Raw genomic sequence first — 19,403 nt, 5'->3', positions numbered from 1 at the left:
TTGATGGGGATAGATGCCGCGTGCGCCGCTTCGAGCCCGGTGCGTGCCTGCGGACGTCCTTGTGCAGAAGAGCGCGTATTCGCGCGTAATAGCTGATACGCACAGGGGCGCGCATACGCACAGGGCCGTAACTATGAACACGATACACTAGTCCCTCGCGCGCTCTCCCCTCTCTCCTCGGGCACGCCAGTTTCGGCTTTCCTACACAGCCTAATAATAAAGCTCGTCTGGAAGGTCTTTGCTGCAGCCTGGTCCGCTGTGCGCCAGATCAAACAGTCCAATTTCACAGCGGCAACCGAATACATCCTCCGCCCCTCGGGTACAATCGCCGCTGGGGGAGCGCCGCAGACATGGGCGCGCGGCATTCCGAGGCGCGCGACGTCAAAAATAGCCGCCCGGAGCGATGAAAGGGGGAGAGCGCGGAATCGCTAGCTCTATGGAGTGTCGCAGTACACGTGATGGGGACCACCGCGTGGGTACACGGAGTCGATCGGAGCGCTTCCTGTCGTTAGCCCCTTTAGGCGAGCAAAACAACGATATGTGGGCAACTTCCCTTCTGTGTGTCGCACGCGTGTCTAAACAAGTGTATAGGTGGGCCGATGTTTGCCCGCTACACGCAGTTCGTTCTCACAGTAATGCGTCAGTGGAGTCGCCGAGACTGGAGTAAGACTAGCTGAACATCAAGCCATGCACGAGCCGTAATGAGGAGGGAAGGAAACTGACACGCGCGATTAAACTCGCTATGCTTCTCTCTTACAACGCGCTGGCTTTAAAGGCCGTGTAGCAGAAAAACCGCTGTCGGCGCGGCGCTGTCGCCGGCGGCGTGAGCGAAGACTGCCTAATCAACAGAATCGTGACGCCATAACCACGTGACCTCGCGCGGGTAATTTGAAAAACTAGTGTGATCGCCCACTCGCTCCGTGTATGTAATATTGTCACGTTGTGGTGACCGCAATCCGGGGAGCAGAACGACAGCGAAAATGGCGTCTAAACAAAACTCTTCATCTGCGCTGACTTGCGCCCACAATGGACTGAATCACTCGGCGACGGCGTAGCAACAAGCGTGCTCGGCGGTCGTCGAACAGAATGCCCGTCGCTGTCGGCCGTGCTCAGTGTAAAGCTGATAGCGAACTTTCGAGATAAAGCGTGCAAAGTTACGAGAACATTCTGGAACAACTTAGAATCAGCTCTGCCTGGATGCGATCAATCGAGATAAATCTGGTCGCGTCTTGCAAAGCAAACACAGCGATAAAGCGGCGTGGCGGCAGATTTGAAGAATAACAAACATTGCAAAGATTCGCGGCAATATGCTGCTCCGTCAGCGAGCGGTGCCGGCACGGTGAAAGAAAATTGGTGTTAGCGTGCTCGTATTGATCGCGAACCTCTTGAGGACGTCTATACATGCAAAATAAAGTAGTTGAGCTGAAGCGTAAACTGGGGCGGACACGGTGGGATTCGAACCCACGACCGTTGTATTGCGGGACGGACACGCTGCCCATGGGTCGTCGGTCTAGGCGGTTTAGAGGTGCCGCCACGTGGTGATGCGATACAACTTGGGCATTAGGTCTCGTTTGTCTGGCTGACACACACACACACACACACACACACACACACACACACACACACACACACACACACACACACACACACACACACACACACACACACACACACACACACACACACACACACACACACACACACACAAAACGAACCAAAGTAGATAAAACTCACATCACTCCAGGTTGCAAGATTCTAAACATGGCAAAATAACTGCATGAAAGGATGATGGTTCAGCAGTAACCGCACTATTAGAAGGAAGCGAATTCCACTCTTTAATAGCCAGGAACAAATGTGAGTATTCGTATCATTCTGCTCGAGCAAAAATGGGTTTAATCTTCTTGATATCATCTACAGGGGCGATGTGTGCTGTTCCGGAAGATTATGTGAACATGCCAAGGGTGTGCTGCTGTGGTAAAGTGCACGGAAAAAGGGCAAACGGTTGAATTTTCTGCGCACGACCAGTGGCGGGAGATTGAGCGACATTTTCAGTGCTGCTACTCTTTGATGCCGAGTGCATTGGGAAAGGGTGAATCGCGAAGCTTTGTCTTGAATAGATTCCTACATGTTAATAAGATGGGTATAGATGAGTATTCCAAATGACTGATGCGTATTCTATGGCAGGTCTGATTAGCGTGTTGAATGCGTGTAGTCTTGTGTCCCGGTTGGCTTGATGCAATCGGCGTTTAAGAAGCCCAAGTCTTTTTAAGGCTTTGGAAGTGATCAGTTCAATATGAGTGCTCCAGCATAAATTAGACTTAAAATTCACACCGAGGTATTCTACCTAAGCATCAGTTGAAATTACTGTGTTATTTACTGTGTAGGCATTATGAATCATGTTAGCAACGGAAGTAAACTAGAGATGCATGCTTAGTTTTATTTGCGTTAATTACCACCTGCCGCACCAATGAGTTAGCTCATCGAGGTCAGCCTGTAGAGCAATGATGTCAGAAGGGTTAGATATTACGCAATCATCTGCAAATAATCTTGATGTGAATGCTATATTAGACGTAATGTAATTACTATAAATTAAGAAAAACAGTAGACCCAGCACCGAACCTTGAGGGATTTCGGAAGCAACGCCTGTACTTCTTAATTAGAAATTCACAAGCTTAACTGATTGAAAGCGGTTTTTTAGAAACGCGTTAATCCACTGCGCAGTACCTTTATCGAGCTGCAGGTTACATAATTTTATTATTAGGTGGTTATGAGGCACCTTATGACAAGCTTTCGAGAAATCAATAAAAATGGAGTCAGTGTAGAGGGAAGAATCCAATGTTTGATGAAGGTCCGTTATTAACTCGAATAACTGTGCCTGACACTATAAATATTTGCGGACGGCATGCTGGTTATTATGAAGCAATGAATTCTGGTTAAGATGAGTCATAGTGTGAGAGTATATCATGCGTCCGAGTATCTCGCAGCAGTGACTACTAGGAACGGATCTGTCTCCAGATCTAAATACCCCGATTACTTAATCTTCTGGCACACGCGTCGCATCGAGTGATTGTTAGAAAATGAGAGAGAGCAGGAAAGCTGTGTGCTGGCAGGTTATTTTTAAGTTTCGCAATGATGCCATCAGGTCCTGTGCTAGCGTGATGGGGTAGGTGTTGAATTGCACGAGCCAACGCCAAGTGCTGATATCAGAATGGGTGAAAAAGGGTACTTACTGTTCTCTAAGGGAACTTGTACAGGCAAGTTTTAGAAGAATAAGAAAAAATAACGGTGCTGAAATGGGTGGCGAAATACCTTCATTGTGCCTGATTACGGTACCAGCACATTTAGTCCCTGAGCCTGTTTTTAATTGACGAGTCCTTAGAGCATACTGAACCGTGGGCACCTCGTTAACCTATAGCGCGGCATCATTCCTTTATGCCAATAGAAATGCTAACGTTGTGACCATATAGTTATGAGTATAATGCAATCACTATTGGGCTCACAAACGTTTTTGTTGAGAAATATTAATAAAATAATCCGAACAGGGCGAGCCAAAGTCACTAATGAGTGCACTTAGACGGAAGCGAAGGGTTATAGGCGGTGGGAATTTTCAACTTCCCTCGCACATCGCCAAATGGGGAGGCGTGGCGTTCATACGCGCGCGGCAGCGTACACTTGATATGGTAGTGCGTGAAAACACAGTGGATATTAATTTCGCCTTCGGGGAAGACTTCAACGAGCTTTCGACGGCGCAGGAGGCTCTGCTTACTCTTATTCGCGTCACGAGAAGCGCGCTCACGGCATGAACGTGAAAGCGCATGCATAGGCAAGCCATTTGGCCAAGTGCGATGTTCACTGCTCGTGCACCGGCTTTAAGAGGGTTCGCGGGAAAGTCTTCGTTGGCCGCCGAGCTGTGTCGTCTGCTGAGTTTGTGCCGTTTTCAAGGCTTCAGGCATGATGTCATACATGGCCGGAGCTCAAATTGGTCCACACAGTAAGAAACTTCCCGCCGTGCAACTGTCTCGTCTGGCCGCGTAACATGCACCGACACACAGCGACGTGGCTCTATTCCGGTTGAACATGAAATGCTCTAGGAACTTTGAACAGCGCTGTACTGAGGAACCCAGAGTGTCATTCCACGTTTTTTTGTTTTTGCTTTCGGCCTTCGGTCTTTCGGACGGTGGGTCTAATGAAAAGACCTCATGTCTCGATAGGTAAGCCTGAAAAATCTCCTTTGGGTGGTGCAAATCGCAAAGAAACACTAACAAGGGTAGGCAACACGCGACGAACGCTGTGTTTTTCGCGCCGTCCACCTCCAAAACCATGTCCAGCCAACTATAGCCCAGCTTGCAATCCTTATTGAAAAACATGGTTGATTTCTATGCTGCCTCTGCGTGCTCTACTGCATGACGTGAAATGAGGAGAGGGCGCTGGCAGCGCGAGGCGAAAGGGAAGAAATGGAAAAAACTGGCGGTCGATCATCCGATGTGATGCGACAAATCTGCTTTAGCAGTAGTGGTTGTACATTTCGCCTTTCGATTGATCGCCTTCCCATTCCGTCATTTAATTTGATTTCGCCATCGCTTTTCCGTGGGTGGGCAGCCCCCTAGCTATGGGGGTGGGTTGGGGTGATAGGCGGCGTTTCTGGAGGGTGGATGCTTCACTAGCCGAGGCTTGACACGTCCGGGGGTTCAGGCGTCGCCGTTTTCAGTGTCGCTCATATTGCTAACGCCGCAAAAGGAACAAAAATATTTCTGCTGCAGAGCTCATACAATGCAGTTGACTTTTCTCTTTATCTCTCTCTCTTGCGGACCATGCACGGTCGAGCCCACTTATAACGAGCGCGATCCCGACGGTCACGCGGATTCCTTTCGTTTTATCCTATGTTCGTAGTAAGTGGACTGTCCATATAACAGCCAGAAATATTTAGACCGCCAGAAGTGGCATTTATTTCTTAAAAACTGCGTTATTCGCGTCTACTTATACAAAGCAGACCCTACAGCGCTGCTCTTTCCAGGCTCTCCAGGGCGGTCGTCTCCTTACCGAGACCCTTGCCGGCAACACCGAACTTTAGGGACGGGATATAACTAACCGTGGTTTAAGCGCCCCGGCAGCTGATGGCAGATCGTTCATATTAACCAGATTCCTAGCGGTAGGGAACTGCTCGTATTTGGCGTTCAAAGGCTTCAGGCAGAGCACGCGGCTCTGTGATGTGGTGGTCTGCAGGAACGTAGTCATCCGTGGGCAGTTAATGAATCAACGACGCGTTGCAACAAATCAACACGCGTCTGATGCCGTGTGTTTTCGAGAGCTTCGTCTACGTTTCCTAGTTGACGGAAGTAGCGCAGCGCTCGTGGCACAGAATGTATCAGCTGCGTGCATATTGGCCGCGGTCTGACACTGCCCGCACGTGGTAGCAGCACGAAAGGTGGGGCCGACCGGGCGGGCGACGCACACCACATGACCAGCATGGCCTGCAGGGCAAATCCGCGAGCATGGACAGTAGCCTCGCTTCCCACGATTCCTGCATCTCGCACCCACCGCCCTCATCTTCCACTTGAGGTGGTTTGCCCAGCCGACGAACATGCGGCAATGACTGCCCTTGCAGAACATCGCCGCGCGTTTGACCGGTGGATGTAGTTGCTGTTTCAGTGCCGCCTCTTTATTGCTTTTTTGGGCCGGTGTGCTCTTTCCAGCGCGGTGTCGAGGGATGAGGGGCCCTCTTCGTTCTTGCTGGAAACACTACCCCTCCAAACTCCAGGGGTAGAATCGAGTTTAAGGAGCTTCCTCGTTCGCTATAACCGAGCGATGCGGCTAAAGTTGTTCGCTGTATCTGAGACGAACTGCCACTGCATTAATGCATATTGTGACGGTAGCACCATACTCGTTCGTAATAAGCGAGCGTTCGTTACATGTGCGGCCGTTATAAGTGGGCTCTACTGCACCAGCTTTTACATGCCTTGAAATCGTATGAAAGACAGCAGTAAGGCACAGCATTCCAGGTTGCTGAATGAACAATATTTTCATGACTTCTTAGCTGTATCATATACCGACAAACGCAATTACGTCAGCAACAATTAACCATTACAAATGCGCATATGTAACATTCGGCGTCTTTTGACAAGCACAGTTTCACACCTTTTATTCCTTTCAAACGAGTGCCGCTACTTATTACGAGATATGCTAATGCCTTTGGTGTCTTCGGCTTTGTCGGGCCAAGTGAAGAGGGGGAGAAAATTCCTGACAAGGGCCAGCGGCACAGACGGCTCGTAATAGCGGAGGCAGCGGATGTCGCAAGCGGTGCCACGCTTTTTTCGACAAGCTCACGTGCATTTCAGTGAGGCAACTGACGCGCGCGAGTTTTTAGGGTGCACGGACCTGAGCCGCGTGCATTACTCCCCAGCTTGCATTTTACTGCGTTATCTCACTTGTGCGGTAGCCGTAACTCTATGAACTATAAAGACCCCTTGAAACATTCCTGCTTTCCCCATTCTTGCATTTCTTTCAAAACGTGACCATCCTTCGTCTCTGAAGCCGCCGTGGTGGCTAAGTGGTTACGGCGCTCGGCTGCTGGCCCGAAAGACGCGGGTTCGATCCCGGCCGCGGCGGTCGAATTTCGATGGAGGCGAAATTCTAGAGGCCCGTGTGCTGTGCGATGTCAGTGCACGTTAAAGAACCCCAGGTGGTCGAAATTCCCGGAGCCCTTCACTACGGCGTCTCTCATAGCCTCGGTCGCTTTGGGACGTTAAACCCTCATAAACCATAAACCAAACCTTCGTCTCTGAAGCATGCGACAGGATGACTTACGTCCTGCCCTTAAAATGTCCCCACCGGTTGGTTGCCTTGCACAAAAGCGTTTGATGAAAGCGTATGATTAAAAAAAACAAAAGAAAAATGTTGGCCGATTTGCGTACTTAGGCCAAATGTGAATTAGGTGCGCTAGCAGTTCGGTGTTCACTTCGGTTCCGCTGTTCGGATCCTCTGTTCACGGATGGCAGTTGTTCGGATAGCGATAATGGGCTAAGGTCCATTTTTACTTTTATCACTTTTTGTAAATTGCGATATCGTATCTGAACTCACCTGTTTTTTGTGTTTTGCTGTATTTTACTATATATTTTTTTTATTTCTAACCTATTTTGCACAAACTTCTGTATTTGACCCCCCTTACACAATGCCTCTCCGGAGGCCTGTACGGTATCTGTAAATAAATAAATAAAGGAATGACACCGTTGAAAAGTGGAGCTTCGGGCACCTTTGAGGAAAAACGTAGCCTCCTTTGGTATGACGTCTCTCTGGTGGTCGGGTAATAACGATTAAAGCATGTTGCACGCTATGCACCATATTGACTCGTAGTGTCTGTCAACCTGTGGCAGGCGCCAAAACGAATTCTCGAAGAAAAAAAAAGTGCGTCTGATGCTTTCCTTGTTCTGATTTTTTATCTGTCGCCCACGTCCCAAAAAAGCTCTCCGGCGAAGTACTTTACGGGTGTCCAGAAGGAAGGCGCTTCCGCTGCAGGTCGAACGCGAGCGACAGAGCTTCCTGCTGATCGCGCCGGCCGCGTCTGTCACCAGGCGCGTATGGTGCCAGTTTCTTTCGTCGTGAAAGCGATTTGGAACAGGGTCAGATACAGATCGCTAGACTGGCCACCTTTGAATGTCACTGTAGTTTTGAGCGCTGAGCGTGACACAGCGCATAACAAAGGTAAAAGCGAGACCCGAAAAAGAAAACAAAACTTGTAAAGATAGCCTACTGATTACGCATTTAAAAAAGTTGACAGGACGATCATGAAGCCTAATTTTAGAAATCTGCGATAACATTTGGACGATTTACACTCGATGATTACAGTGATGATTTGATTAAACTTAATTAAGGCTTTTTACTCTAAGCAGGACCCTCACACATGGTACAGAATTTTTCTGGAGGGTGTAGATGAGGCTGGGATGTGGAGATGGATCTAGCGTGGCGAAGGTTGGATAGGCAGCCCCTTAGCTAGGGGGTGCAGTGGGGAGGTGGCTAGTGGACAGTGCTCCAGGATAGTGGAGGCTTCATTCGCAGAGTCTTCCCGCAAGTGGCGCGGGCATTTTTGCCAAGTGCAACTGTTACCGCTATCACGGTAAAAACATTTCACTGAGATGATTTACCTGTTTCTATGTCTACACAGAGGAACGGGTAAGTTGGATATTTTGACAATAACGCACAACTGAGAAAAAAGAGAGAAATAGTGGCACTTCCTTTATGCAGAAAATTAAGTCATGCACAAACAACGTTAATCCCCTGAACTTACGACGTGCACGCTCATTTAGACGCCGAACAGTCTGAGTACTGACGCTGCTGCAAAGCGCCGAGGAGACCAGAAATACTAGGCGGACGTGGACGCAGTCCAGCAGGTCCGGTGTACCGAGGTGACTAGAATTAACCATGCAGGGTATGTGCCATACTTGTAGTGTGCACCAACTGCGGCATGCTTGTGTAACCCCGACTGGGGCGAAAGCGATGTATGTGTCTTTTGTGCATAGCGCACTGTGCTAAGGTTGCTACGGGATTTGTGAAAACGAGCATGAAGATACGTTGCGCACCATTCAATTTGGGTTCCACTGCTCGCCTTGCATTTTTGTTGAATGCCTTTCAGGCCATCTAGGGGAGCTGAAAGGCGCAGCATAGCTTGCTGGCTACGAGCAAGACGCACACATCGCTACTATAACGGTCAGTACAAGGTAGATGTACACTGGTAGCGAAGGCTCCATAGACGCCCATTGGTCCAAAAAATGGCGGCTCGTGGGCACTCCAGCGCCCCCTGGATTTTGGGGGGCAAACTACGCAAACGTGACGTAGAATGACGTCACGCATACGTATGCTTTTGGCGCGAATTATAAAGCGGTCTTTCTGTAGAATCCGCGTTTTCGAGCCCGTACCTTTCGAAGGTTGCTGCCTTTCAGCGCGCCCCAACCTTTGCCAGTCAAATGTGCTCGAGTTCCTGCTAGTTATGGCCTTGTTAATGTGCAATTGGGAACGCAATGAAAGTGACTGGTAAAGGAGGGGCAGCATAGAAAGGCAGCAACACTTCCAGACACTGGCGTGGCCGGGTTAGCCGGGTATCGAAACAAGGCCTGCAAAGACGCGCTGTAATGCACCGCACACTCATGAATAGGGGGCAGGTCAAGAGTGTTGCAAAAATACAAAATTTGCCAGGTTTTAATAAAATGACTTACCTCTTTCATAAAACAAGGTGCTAATATATTTTTTCTTTTCTATTGGCAGATTACATTCCAATTTTGTAGCTTTATCATTTCTTTATATGAGTGTTTTGCCCCCCATCCTCTGGTTGTGCTGCAGTCGCGCTAAACCACTTTTCGGCCCAGCCTTCGCCACCACTTTAAATCCGCCTTGGTCAGTAGCTCGTTTCTCTATTGCGATTTCGCAGGACGCTACGATCGGTCTGTCTGCGCATCTCCCTACATCATTTCATCAAACAGTCGTATTCTTGGGAGTGCAGCACAGCTGTTTGAGAGTTGTGAATTTCGTTCCACTCACGCACAAATTAATGTGAAAACGAATCGGCTCGCTGTGAGGGCGTTAGGAATACAAGTTAGCGGTCGAAACTGTCTCGCGCTATATATGTTTCATACTGTGGCTCTGCCGATAATAATTTAGCACGCCACGTGCTACTAACATGAGGAGGAGGAGTGAACAGTATAGCTTCAATAAGCGTGTGCTTTCACTGATGTTGGTTATCACTCGCCTGATTTCTTACGGCAAACTCGCGCTGACGTAAAATTGAAAGATGATTTTTTTAAAGGATAGCTGCGTCGATTACATAGCTGGCTAACTTTGTAAACGTACACACCTACCAAAACGAAGCAAATTTCGGAAAAACTTAGTCGGTCAGTGTACTTCTTTTCCTTCGCGTCAACTGAAACGTGTCGCCGGTCATTTGTCTTGTCAAGCAGACAAAATAAATGAACAGGCAGTGATCAATGGCCCGTCATTTTTACGCACTATCCAGAGGTCTTTAAACGTGTTGTTGCACCCCGACAGGGCCAGTCAGTTACAAACCGCTAAATTGAATATTATGGTTCCCGGTGCGCAAGGCATCCATGTTACGATGTGCTCCTGGGGAACTGCGCCGTCGAGCTAACTTTTTAAAGAACCTGTTTTGCATTCCCGTCATGGAAGAAAGGATTTATCAAGGGGCAGCCGCCTCTATGCTGCGCAAGCCACTGAGCAAAGTGAGCAAACAAGCTCTTATGTGTGTAAAACTTCCTGGAGAGATAGTCTTCGCGGAAATACATTTGCCCACGGGGAGTCCCATGGACGAGCCGAACCACCATTCTTGTGCCACTCGATCATGCCGTTCCTCGTGTCTGGTGTTGGAGCCACCGCCCTTAACTTTAACTTACACAGCTCGCCGTTTCTGCGTTGAGTGGAACTAAGAAAAGGGGGGGGGGGGGGGTGACGTGGCAGCTGACAGCGCGTTTAGCATGCGCAGCACGGTTAACTGGTTTCCCTCGCAGCATCTCATGAAAGACGCCGCGGTCCAAGGCAATTGCGGAAACCTTTAAAACGAAGCATCACTTCACTCAAGGCCTCCCGAGGACCAGAAAACGCTGGCTTGAATTTTCAGACTTGCGCCCGGCAAGGCACCTCCGATACAGGAAGAAATAAACGGGGTGGGGAGCGGTACGCGCTAACAAGTAACTAACACGTGTGGAGAACCGGGTTACGTGAACGCATATACCATTCTCTAAACCATTTTCATTTTATTTTTCTCTTTTACAAAAAAGGAGCCGCCGCGGTGGCTGAGTGGTTATGGCGCTCGGCTGCCGGCCCGAAAGACGCGGGTTCGATCCCGGCCGTGGCGGTCGAATTTCGATGGAGGCGAAATTCTAGAGGCCCGTGTGCTGTGCGATGTCAGTGCACGTAAAGGAACCCCAGGTTGTCGAAATTTAAGAAGCCCTTCACTGCGGCGTCCCCATAGCCTCAGTCGCTTTGGGACGTTAAACCCCATAAACCTAAACCTTTTACAGGGAAGAACGTGTGCCCTACATCACGCTCAGACAGAACGCTCACTGCGTTGCACGTCCGACCTTTCTTTCAGGCGGTCATGTGTCAGAATGCATGATTGCGATATGTGTAAGCTAATCTTTTCTCTCTCCCTCTTTTTTTTTTGCCGCCTATTGAAACGCGGCCGATACGGCTGGGACTCAAGCCATATTCGCGTGCTCTGCTCCCTTGTTTAGCTCCGCAGTACAAAATGAAAGTGTATTTTCTGTGTTTTCCAGAAGCGGCCATTTTTCTACCTACGACTGCACTCCAGCGAGATTTTGCGTGCCTTGGCTCTCGGTAAGTATTATGGAAAGCCTCTGAATCGCAAAGCCAGCATTAATTAACTGCTCTCAAAAAGCAGGGCGTTTGTTGTGCACGCCGGAATGTGTGCCGGGTGACCCTCTGCGAATGTGGGTTCAAATAACGAGCCAGGGCGCACCGTATACACATTCGTGACAAGCGGGGCGCATAGGCCGACGTATTTAAGGCGGCCCGCAGTTCCTGGTCCCGAGTGTCCGCGCAGGGGCTTCGCCCCATGAGAACAAAGGGCCGCGTCAGTTATCAGGGCTCAAGCGCGCCAGCCCCGTATGGAAATCGAGCCGCTTTGTGAGCGCCGCCCCGGAGCTGCTGCAGCGGCAGCAACCAGGCTGTCCCCGATGGAGGCGCGGTCGGCTTCCAGGCCGACCACCGCGAAACATTTCCTGACGCATATTCGTTCAATATTATACCGTCCCGCGCTGTATCCCATTCAAGGAGAAAGCGTGATTTTCAGCTCGCACAGCTTTCTTGTAGAACCTAAGTCTCTCCCACGTCCGACTTTTGAGCGCGCTTTGAATTTAAGAAAGGCGTCCGAGTCGAGCGAGTCTCAAGGCGCGCTTCGGTCGTGCAGCGATACACGTACGCGATACGACATGCGTGCTTCATCCGCTGCCGTTGGTTGCGAAGGGGAACGCCATTATGCCTGCCGTTGAGGACATTGAGGTGGATTGACACTGGCGCGAATTATGACGCGCGCTCGCGCACGCACGGGCGTGAACGCCGTGCGCCTGACGCGTCGGCTGCCGCCGGGGAGACGAGAACGGCTTGCGTGGGTGCGGCGCCGGTCCGCGCTGGTCTGAGGCAGCCCTGCAACAGCGTGCAACGTGCGCCACCCCCCCCCCCCCCTTCTTCCGTGTCCAGCCTTTTCTATACCGGCCCCCTTAATCGCCACCTTGAGACTTCGCAGCTTGCGCGCAGCGCGCGCTTTCGAAACAACGGGCTATTTGCACAAGAACTGAAATAATAATGCAGAAAAAAAAACGAGCGCGGCAGCCTTTTTGAGCATAAATTATTTGCTCCGGAGACAAGCTGTGGAAACGCTGCACGTTTCGCGCAAAAGGTGCCGCCCACGAAGAAAAGAAATTTCGGGCCCGTATAACAGAGTGCTTGTAATCGACCTGTCGACAAGTCGCTCGAGTGAAAGGATTCCTGGTGGGCGATAAAAAAAAAAAAAGACCGCTCAACGCCGGAACTTGGGGTGCGTATACATACGGCCTGTCTGCAGCATTAACAATCGCCCAGATGGGGGTGTGAAGCCAGGGCGCCAGATCTGAAGAGGTTGCGCCAGAAACTAAGAACGGATCAAGGTCGCTGCTCATGACCGTTAGCACGGACCTGCCGATTTTGCGTTGAGTGCTGCGCCGCGCTGTTTATGGCTTTGTTCCTTTGTGTTCCTCTGGCTGGGGCAAAAACATTTTTTGCCTTTGCTCTTTTTTTTCTTCCTTCTCAGTGCGACAATGCGTTCTATGTGAATAATAGGAGCCAGCCTCGTTCGCGCTGAATACGCCACAAGAATTGTCACGGCAAAGATAAGATTACCGACATATATACAGGCACTAACTGTTGAGTATGTTCCCATGGCGTGCTGCAGACATTCAGCACTGATCATGTTTTGTGTCTTCCCAAATGACTAAAAACTGTGCCACTGAGATCAGATGGCGCAGCAAGTGCCATTTCTACGAATGTTTCTATAGCTGACCACAATGCCTTCAAGAGTCACTGTCTATGACAAACAGGATCCAAACAATCAACAACACACTGTTAACAAGGGCGGATTTTATAGACAGCATTTGAAGGAGGCAGTTGTTGGTGCGTGTGTGTGTGGGAAGGAGGGGGAGGAGGTTTTCTTACAGACTTCATTTCTTTTTTCATTGAATAAATCAGGCCAGCTGTGATATTCCAATAGAAAAAAAAATCTTGCACGGCGGGGACGAGGGGGACGGCCCCGACCCCTCACCTTAAATCCTCCCTAGACTGACAGTAGGCCGGAAATTCTGCAGTGTGTACTCCTATAAGCGAGTACGTAGTTGCACGCAGAACACTGTAAGTGGCGCTAGCTCTGTCATATAATGCGTTCACAACCACGGCGCTCTCACAGAAGCCAGATAAAGAAGGTTATCGTTTCAGTGTTACAATATCTTGAGGAACCAAGACTACTAGCGCGGGCTCGCATTAGTTGCGAGTGCGTCTATTGGAGCTGATAGCCCGCGACTGTGGGTATTATTCCATTCACGCCTGACTGTGATGCGCACCTGCAAGTTGTCTTGTAGAATGTAAGCATGCCGTGAAGGTTTTCTTCATTGCCTGTTGATTTGGAATGGAACCAATAGTAAAGTACCCAAGTGAGCGTCATTAACGGAAAAAGGTTATACAGGGAAAAAAATTTACGTTAAGCAAAAAGGCTAAGTAATAATAAGTTTGCATTGCCAGAATAGAACTAAAAACTGGGATAGTAGAGCGGGAAGAGGATAAGGCACCAGTGCAAATATTCGAGATCCTAACGCTGCTAGAACTGCGCTCCCCTATAGCCATAGTATATAGGCTTTTAACGGGGATTAATTCGTTAAGCACAGACCCGAGGACTAATGTCAGTTTGAGTGCGCCATATTAGGTGTTTGCACCAAGTACACTGGATTCATGGATTCGCACGTCATTAAAACAGACACCCCGGCTCTTCTGATCGCGTCTTTGTTCTGCTTATGTGGCGCATTGTAATACGCTTATTTCTATAGGACGCGGACCGACAACCAAGTTTAAAATAGGCGTTATAGTTGTGAACTAAAGCATTTCCTGTTTCTTGGACACGTCTCATATTAAAAATCGACGCATATCACTGAGAAACAATGTGGCCTCTTTAAGAAGCAAAAGCTTCCTGTTTACAAACAAGGCGTCTGGTGCAAACCAGGTTTCCTGCTCAGTTCACCAATGAACGCTTTTACCAAGTTTTTCATACAGCGTGCAGCTAATAGTTGTGGTTCCCAACCACACACCGACTTGACAGGTGACAACGGGCCGTTTTTTGAGACGGCCGCGCTGTTGACTGCCTCGGCGCCTTGGAGTTGCTTGCGCCAAGCTGTTGCCATTCAATTACTCAGTCAAGCAGGGGATAAAACTGAAATATAATGGCGTGTATCACGTGGACGTTCCAGCATGAGACGCAGTTATGTAAAACCGCTTGTCTATGTGTGTTAGTTAAGCAGCCTATATAGCACATTCTGGATAAAGTAACCTCGCGCAGACGTACAGTAAAAGGGCGACGATGGAGAAGCCGGAGGATAGAACGACGGATACGCACTTCACGAACACGCGAAAACTGCACTTTATATCAAGACACGGGGCGAACAAAGCACCCGGCACATTACCTCCGGCGCGAAGGCAGCGCATTGCGAAAGCAAAAGCAGACACACTTTAATACATTATGTACGAGGTGTCGCGCATGGTTGGCGGCCCTGCCAAGAACGCAGCCGCACGCACGCAATGCTCGTGGATGGACCTTGCCTCACCGTCCTCGGGCGTTTCAACACTCTGTGTTGTTGCAGGTGTTAGTCTTATTTCTAGCGTTTATGGCGCCTTTCTTTTTGTGCCTTATTTTTGTTTTCTTGCATTTTAATCTGTCCTGGAATTTTCTTTCTCTCTTGTTATCACCATGGGTATGCAGAGGCCGACAGCACTCTTGAACTCATTGGTGTCCTAAGCTACACTATTATTTGATTTGATTTATTGTTTATATTTCGTTTTTACAGTACACAGACTGCAAATCGAGGGAGAGCAAGCTAAAGGCGTCTAGAAACACCTGACAAAGGCCTGCCCTCCTCATGTAAAATAAAACAAGGTGACACATGGCAATGGTACAAAATTTTCATAAGTAACACAGAGTACAATGCAGCGGACATAGAGACTACGAAATGATGATATCAGTCATGCATAATGCTAAGAACAACACAACTAACCTAGTTAGGTCGCGAAGACACCACAATTATCTACACAGAAATATTCGTGAACAGTTTTCCTATATCTGGCCTCGGACATAATTTGTAGCGACAATTCAGTTAAGTAAGGGTAAATATTTAATGTATGAGGAATTACGTGCGTTAGTTTATGGAACCCGTAGTTCGTACGAGATATGGATGCATGGTATTGAGGGTTCCTAAAACTGTACGCTGTTTGGTCTCAAAAGTCGGCCTGCTTTCTTTCGTGGGTTTCTAACATAAATAGCAAGTTTATTAAAGTAAGAGGCAGTAATGGTAAGCAATCTATGATTGAGAAAGGAAGGTCCCGTGGTCTCACTGTAATGTAAATTATCAATCGTTCGTGTAGCTCTTTTCTGCAGAGTCAACACTTTCACAAGATTAGTTGACGTAGTCGTTCCCCAGATCAGCAAACAATGTATTGTACATCTGAAAACGCTAGCGAGACATAAAAGAGATAAAGCCCCGCTGATTTCGAGTCAGGTATACGAAACCCAAGGCTTATTTTCTAGTTTTTTTTTTCTAAGCAATTCAGCGTCTACGAGAAAAAAAAAACGCATTGTTCGTGCCAGCTGCCGTGAGCAATGGCGATAACAACGCCGCATCCCGGCCGTGGCAGTTGGCATTTCGGTGGAGTCGAGATGTAAAAAACACCCGTGTGCTGTGCGCTGTCAGTGCACATTAAAGAACTAAATTTACCGTAGCCCTCTACCATGGCGTCCCTCAGTAGACCACTAGTCACTTTTGGGCGTTAAACCGGAAGAACCATAACCAAGTAACGACGGTACCCCGCAAAACACCTGTGTGTTGCTGTGCACACTGTGTCTCGTCCGTTCACGCTAAAAGCGGTATCAGTATCGATATCAATACCTGGTTAAGAAGGATGTCTAAAATACGCGTAAGTCAATCACACTGTTTACCCCAATAGGCGAGACTCGCACGCACTGTACAAAGGCTTTATCTCTATCATTTATAAAGTCCGAGATTGAAGATAATTGGGAGCGAACTCCAAGCCTTAATTGGGCTGCGCAGGTGTGAATTTTTGTCGCAGCTAACTGTTTTGAAAAACCATTCGTGCCACTTTACACAAATACTCAGCGTAACGTCTAAACATGAATGTTCTGATAGCTGATGGACCAACTCGCTTGTATCAGCACCCTTACGTCCGTCGCCGGCTCATTCTACTTTTGGCCCAGTCGACTTAAAAGGTGCTGCGCCGACGTTTGAGCTTAAACAGTTCGTTCTGCAGACAGAGCATGTGTCGCCTATTTTCTCGCCTGGACGCGCATATAGCACCTTTGCCCTTTCCTCATCCCTCTCCCCTAGTGTAAGGTAACGATTTCGAATTATCTCTGGTTATTTTCTCTTCCTTTCGTAGCCACCTTTTAAACCTCAATTTTAGCACACGGACACAACATCCCACTCTGACGGAACCTTCTGCGCGGTTGGCTTCTCTGTACAGCATGCAGGCGGCAGAAGTGCGCGGACAATGGAACGTGCATCCCCGCCGGTTGGTGCGTGAAGCCAGCTTTTGCCGCCCAAGCTCGGCACACTCCGTCTGTAGTTTTCGCTCCTTGCAGTCCATTAGGAAAGGGATTAATTTTAGGTTTCGGAACGAGCCTATAACGGAGGAAATGGTATACGGGCTTTTCCTGTAAACGCGTAAACGCACAGCAGACTAAAGGAACCTAGCACGATTTCCTGCAAAACTGGCAGAGAAGGAGAGAGAGAGAGGGGAGGGTAAAATACGGCACTTGTCATGCCCCATCCATTTCTGCTCGTTGAGGGACTAATGAGCATTAATTCCATTAAGTATTAACGGAGTTTCCGCAGTATTCACCTTCATAAAAGGGCAGCCCACACAACTGATTCCGCCGTGAAAACTCGCGATGGCTTGCTTTTGTTCTGTCCGCAGTATTTATGGCCTAAAGCTGCCTGAGGTCGGAGAGTGCAGTATCATAAATCGAACCGATCACGGAATCATACCGGCAATGCGCATGAATGAATGATGGCTATGATTTCTTTATTGAAAAAGAAATGCAAGCGTATTTACTTTTCGTCTTCAGTAATGTAGAACAAAATGACAGTTCAGGCCAGCGCTGTTTACAAGATACCCTTCCTGTGACAGTGCGACTTAAGAGAGCTGATAGTGATATGCATCCATAAAACGACACAGAAAACGAGGAAATGTTTGCCGAAGGGTAACGTACGGTTACAGCAGAATTTTAACACTCAGGTACACCTCCTTTGAAGTCTTAATCCTTTCCTCTACAAACGAAACATGAGGACAGTACTAGTCTTCGTGCTCATTCGATCGTTAAAATTGCATAGTATACGACAAGATTCTGGCTGCCTTAAACAGAGGTGGTTTCCCACGGCGCGCTTGTGAGCATGGGGGTGCTCTGAAGACCTGAGACGTCGATCGGCCCTCCTGCAGCGATAAACACTGCCCCGGCCATGCTGCCGGTATTGCTCGTCTACATTTGACAGTATTAACGCTGGACATCTTCTTCGGGCACGCCAATCGCTGCTCCTCGTAGTCATTTGCGTGGTCGCCGTCATCGATCTGAAAGTGACTCGTCGTGAAGGCAACGAGCTTTGAGTTATGGGTCCACACCATGTATCCTTCTAAAGTGCATTCACAACTTCAACCTACATGGTAGATTCGTATCCCACTTTCTTGTTTTTGCTTAAGACCTGCAAACTCACTGTCACCCCCAACGCAAACGCTTTGTTTAAATAAATGTGCGTCAAACAGAGAGAGCGGATATGCTTTGCAATCGCCTTTTGCATCGCCATTAACATGAAAAATACGTACGTTTTTCTTTATGCCCAACTCATCCGAAAAAGCGAAGTAGCGGATGCCAAGTTATTACGCATCAATTCCTTCGAATGAAAGTGCAATGCAGAAGACTCCCTGACTAAGGCCTCTCCCGTTTATGCATTTAGAACGACCTAAGTATTTAACCCGCGCATCACGTTTTATCGGGTGCAAGGAATTGGCAGAATGGACATTTCCTCGGTGGCTATGGAGGTATGTTTACGTAATCTACCATTAGCAATGCAAAGATTTTCAGTCGCAGCTCGCTTTACTTTAAAGGACGGAATAAAGAAGTGGATAAAAACCTCACTGGCCAATATTTGCACCCTGACTGCTTAGGAGCAGTTTAAGGAAAGTGCAGGTTATTCGCACACTTTGTGCGTACAATAGGATCCCCATCAGGAAGATTGTAATTTCTGCGCGCTTGTTTCCCACATTCAATTCTGTAATGGTTCATTTCCCGAAAAAAATCGCGACGCGCCGAGATCGTGATGTCCGTCCGCGCGAAGAAAGCGGCATAAGCGCGAAAGAAAGCTTCGGTCGGAAGCGAACGACGACACTCAACAACGGAGCGATTCCGAGTCCCAGCCTGCGGTCAGAGACGGGCGGGACTGGGGATCGCACCGGAAACTTATTGCGGGCCACATTCGTCCAACTTTCATCCCCCGATGGGCACCCAAGACTTGCCTTCGGGTTCATGGTGGCTTCTCTACGGGAGGCTGGCGGGATGCTGAGAGATAATCCGGCACCGGAGCAGGCGAGATGCGACACGACTCCCCGGGATCGCGCGGAGCACTTGACGAGGCGTCGTTGTGCGCACACACAAACACGCTCTACACTCCCTTTCCGGTCAACTTTTATATATACCCCGGTAGCAAGCGGTGCTCGCACGCGGTGCCGGACTCGGTTCGGGGCTGGAAGGGGGAAACCCTCCACCGCCGGCGAGCGTTTTTCTCTCACGGTGGGAGGAACAGCAAGATAAAAGGAAGAAAAAGCCTAGCGTCAGCCGTGACGTCACGCTGTTCTCGCTTTCTCTGTGGCGAACGCGGCGTAGAGTCCGAGCGGCCGTCGCGCGGAAGAGTCGCGGGCGAGGGTTGGATGTAGGTCGTCATCGCAGCGGCAGCAGCCATGTGCTCCCGTGGCGAGGGAAGCCCTGCTTTCGCCGCGGCGGCGGCGGCGGCGGCCCGGGAAAGCGCTTCCACGCCTTCGGAACTTTCTCCGCCGGCCACACCTGCTGCGGCCGCTACCGACGGAAC

The 19,403-nt window shown here is 49.1% G+C and overlaps 1 protein-coding gene across 1 annotated transcript in view; it reads right to left on the bottom strand.

Annotated features, from left to right (window-relative positions):
- LOC144113475 (uncharacterized) overlaps positions 1-19,001 on the bottom strand; it is a 29,686-nt gene extending 10,685 nt beyond the window's left edge. The window contains exon 1 of the mRNA XM_077646565.1: positions 18,835-19,001. Coding sequence (XP_077502691.1) covers positions 18,835-18,846 — 12 coding nt within the window. The 5' untranslated portion in view covers positions 18,847-19,001. The remainder of the gene's footprint in view (positions 1-18,834) is intronic.
- Positions 19,002-19,403: the final 402 nt, after the last annotated feature.

This window comes from Amblyomma americanum, chromosome 1, assembly GCF_052857255.1.
Source record: "Amblyomma americanum isolate KBUSLIRL-KWMA chromosome 1, ASM5285725v1, whole genome shotgun sequence".
Classification (NCBI taxonomy): domain Eukaryota; kingdom Metazoa; phylum Arthropoda; class Arachnida; order Ixodida; family Ixodidae; genus Amblyomma; species Amblyomma americanum.
This window is presented reverse-complemented; position numbering and strand designations above follow the sequence as displayed.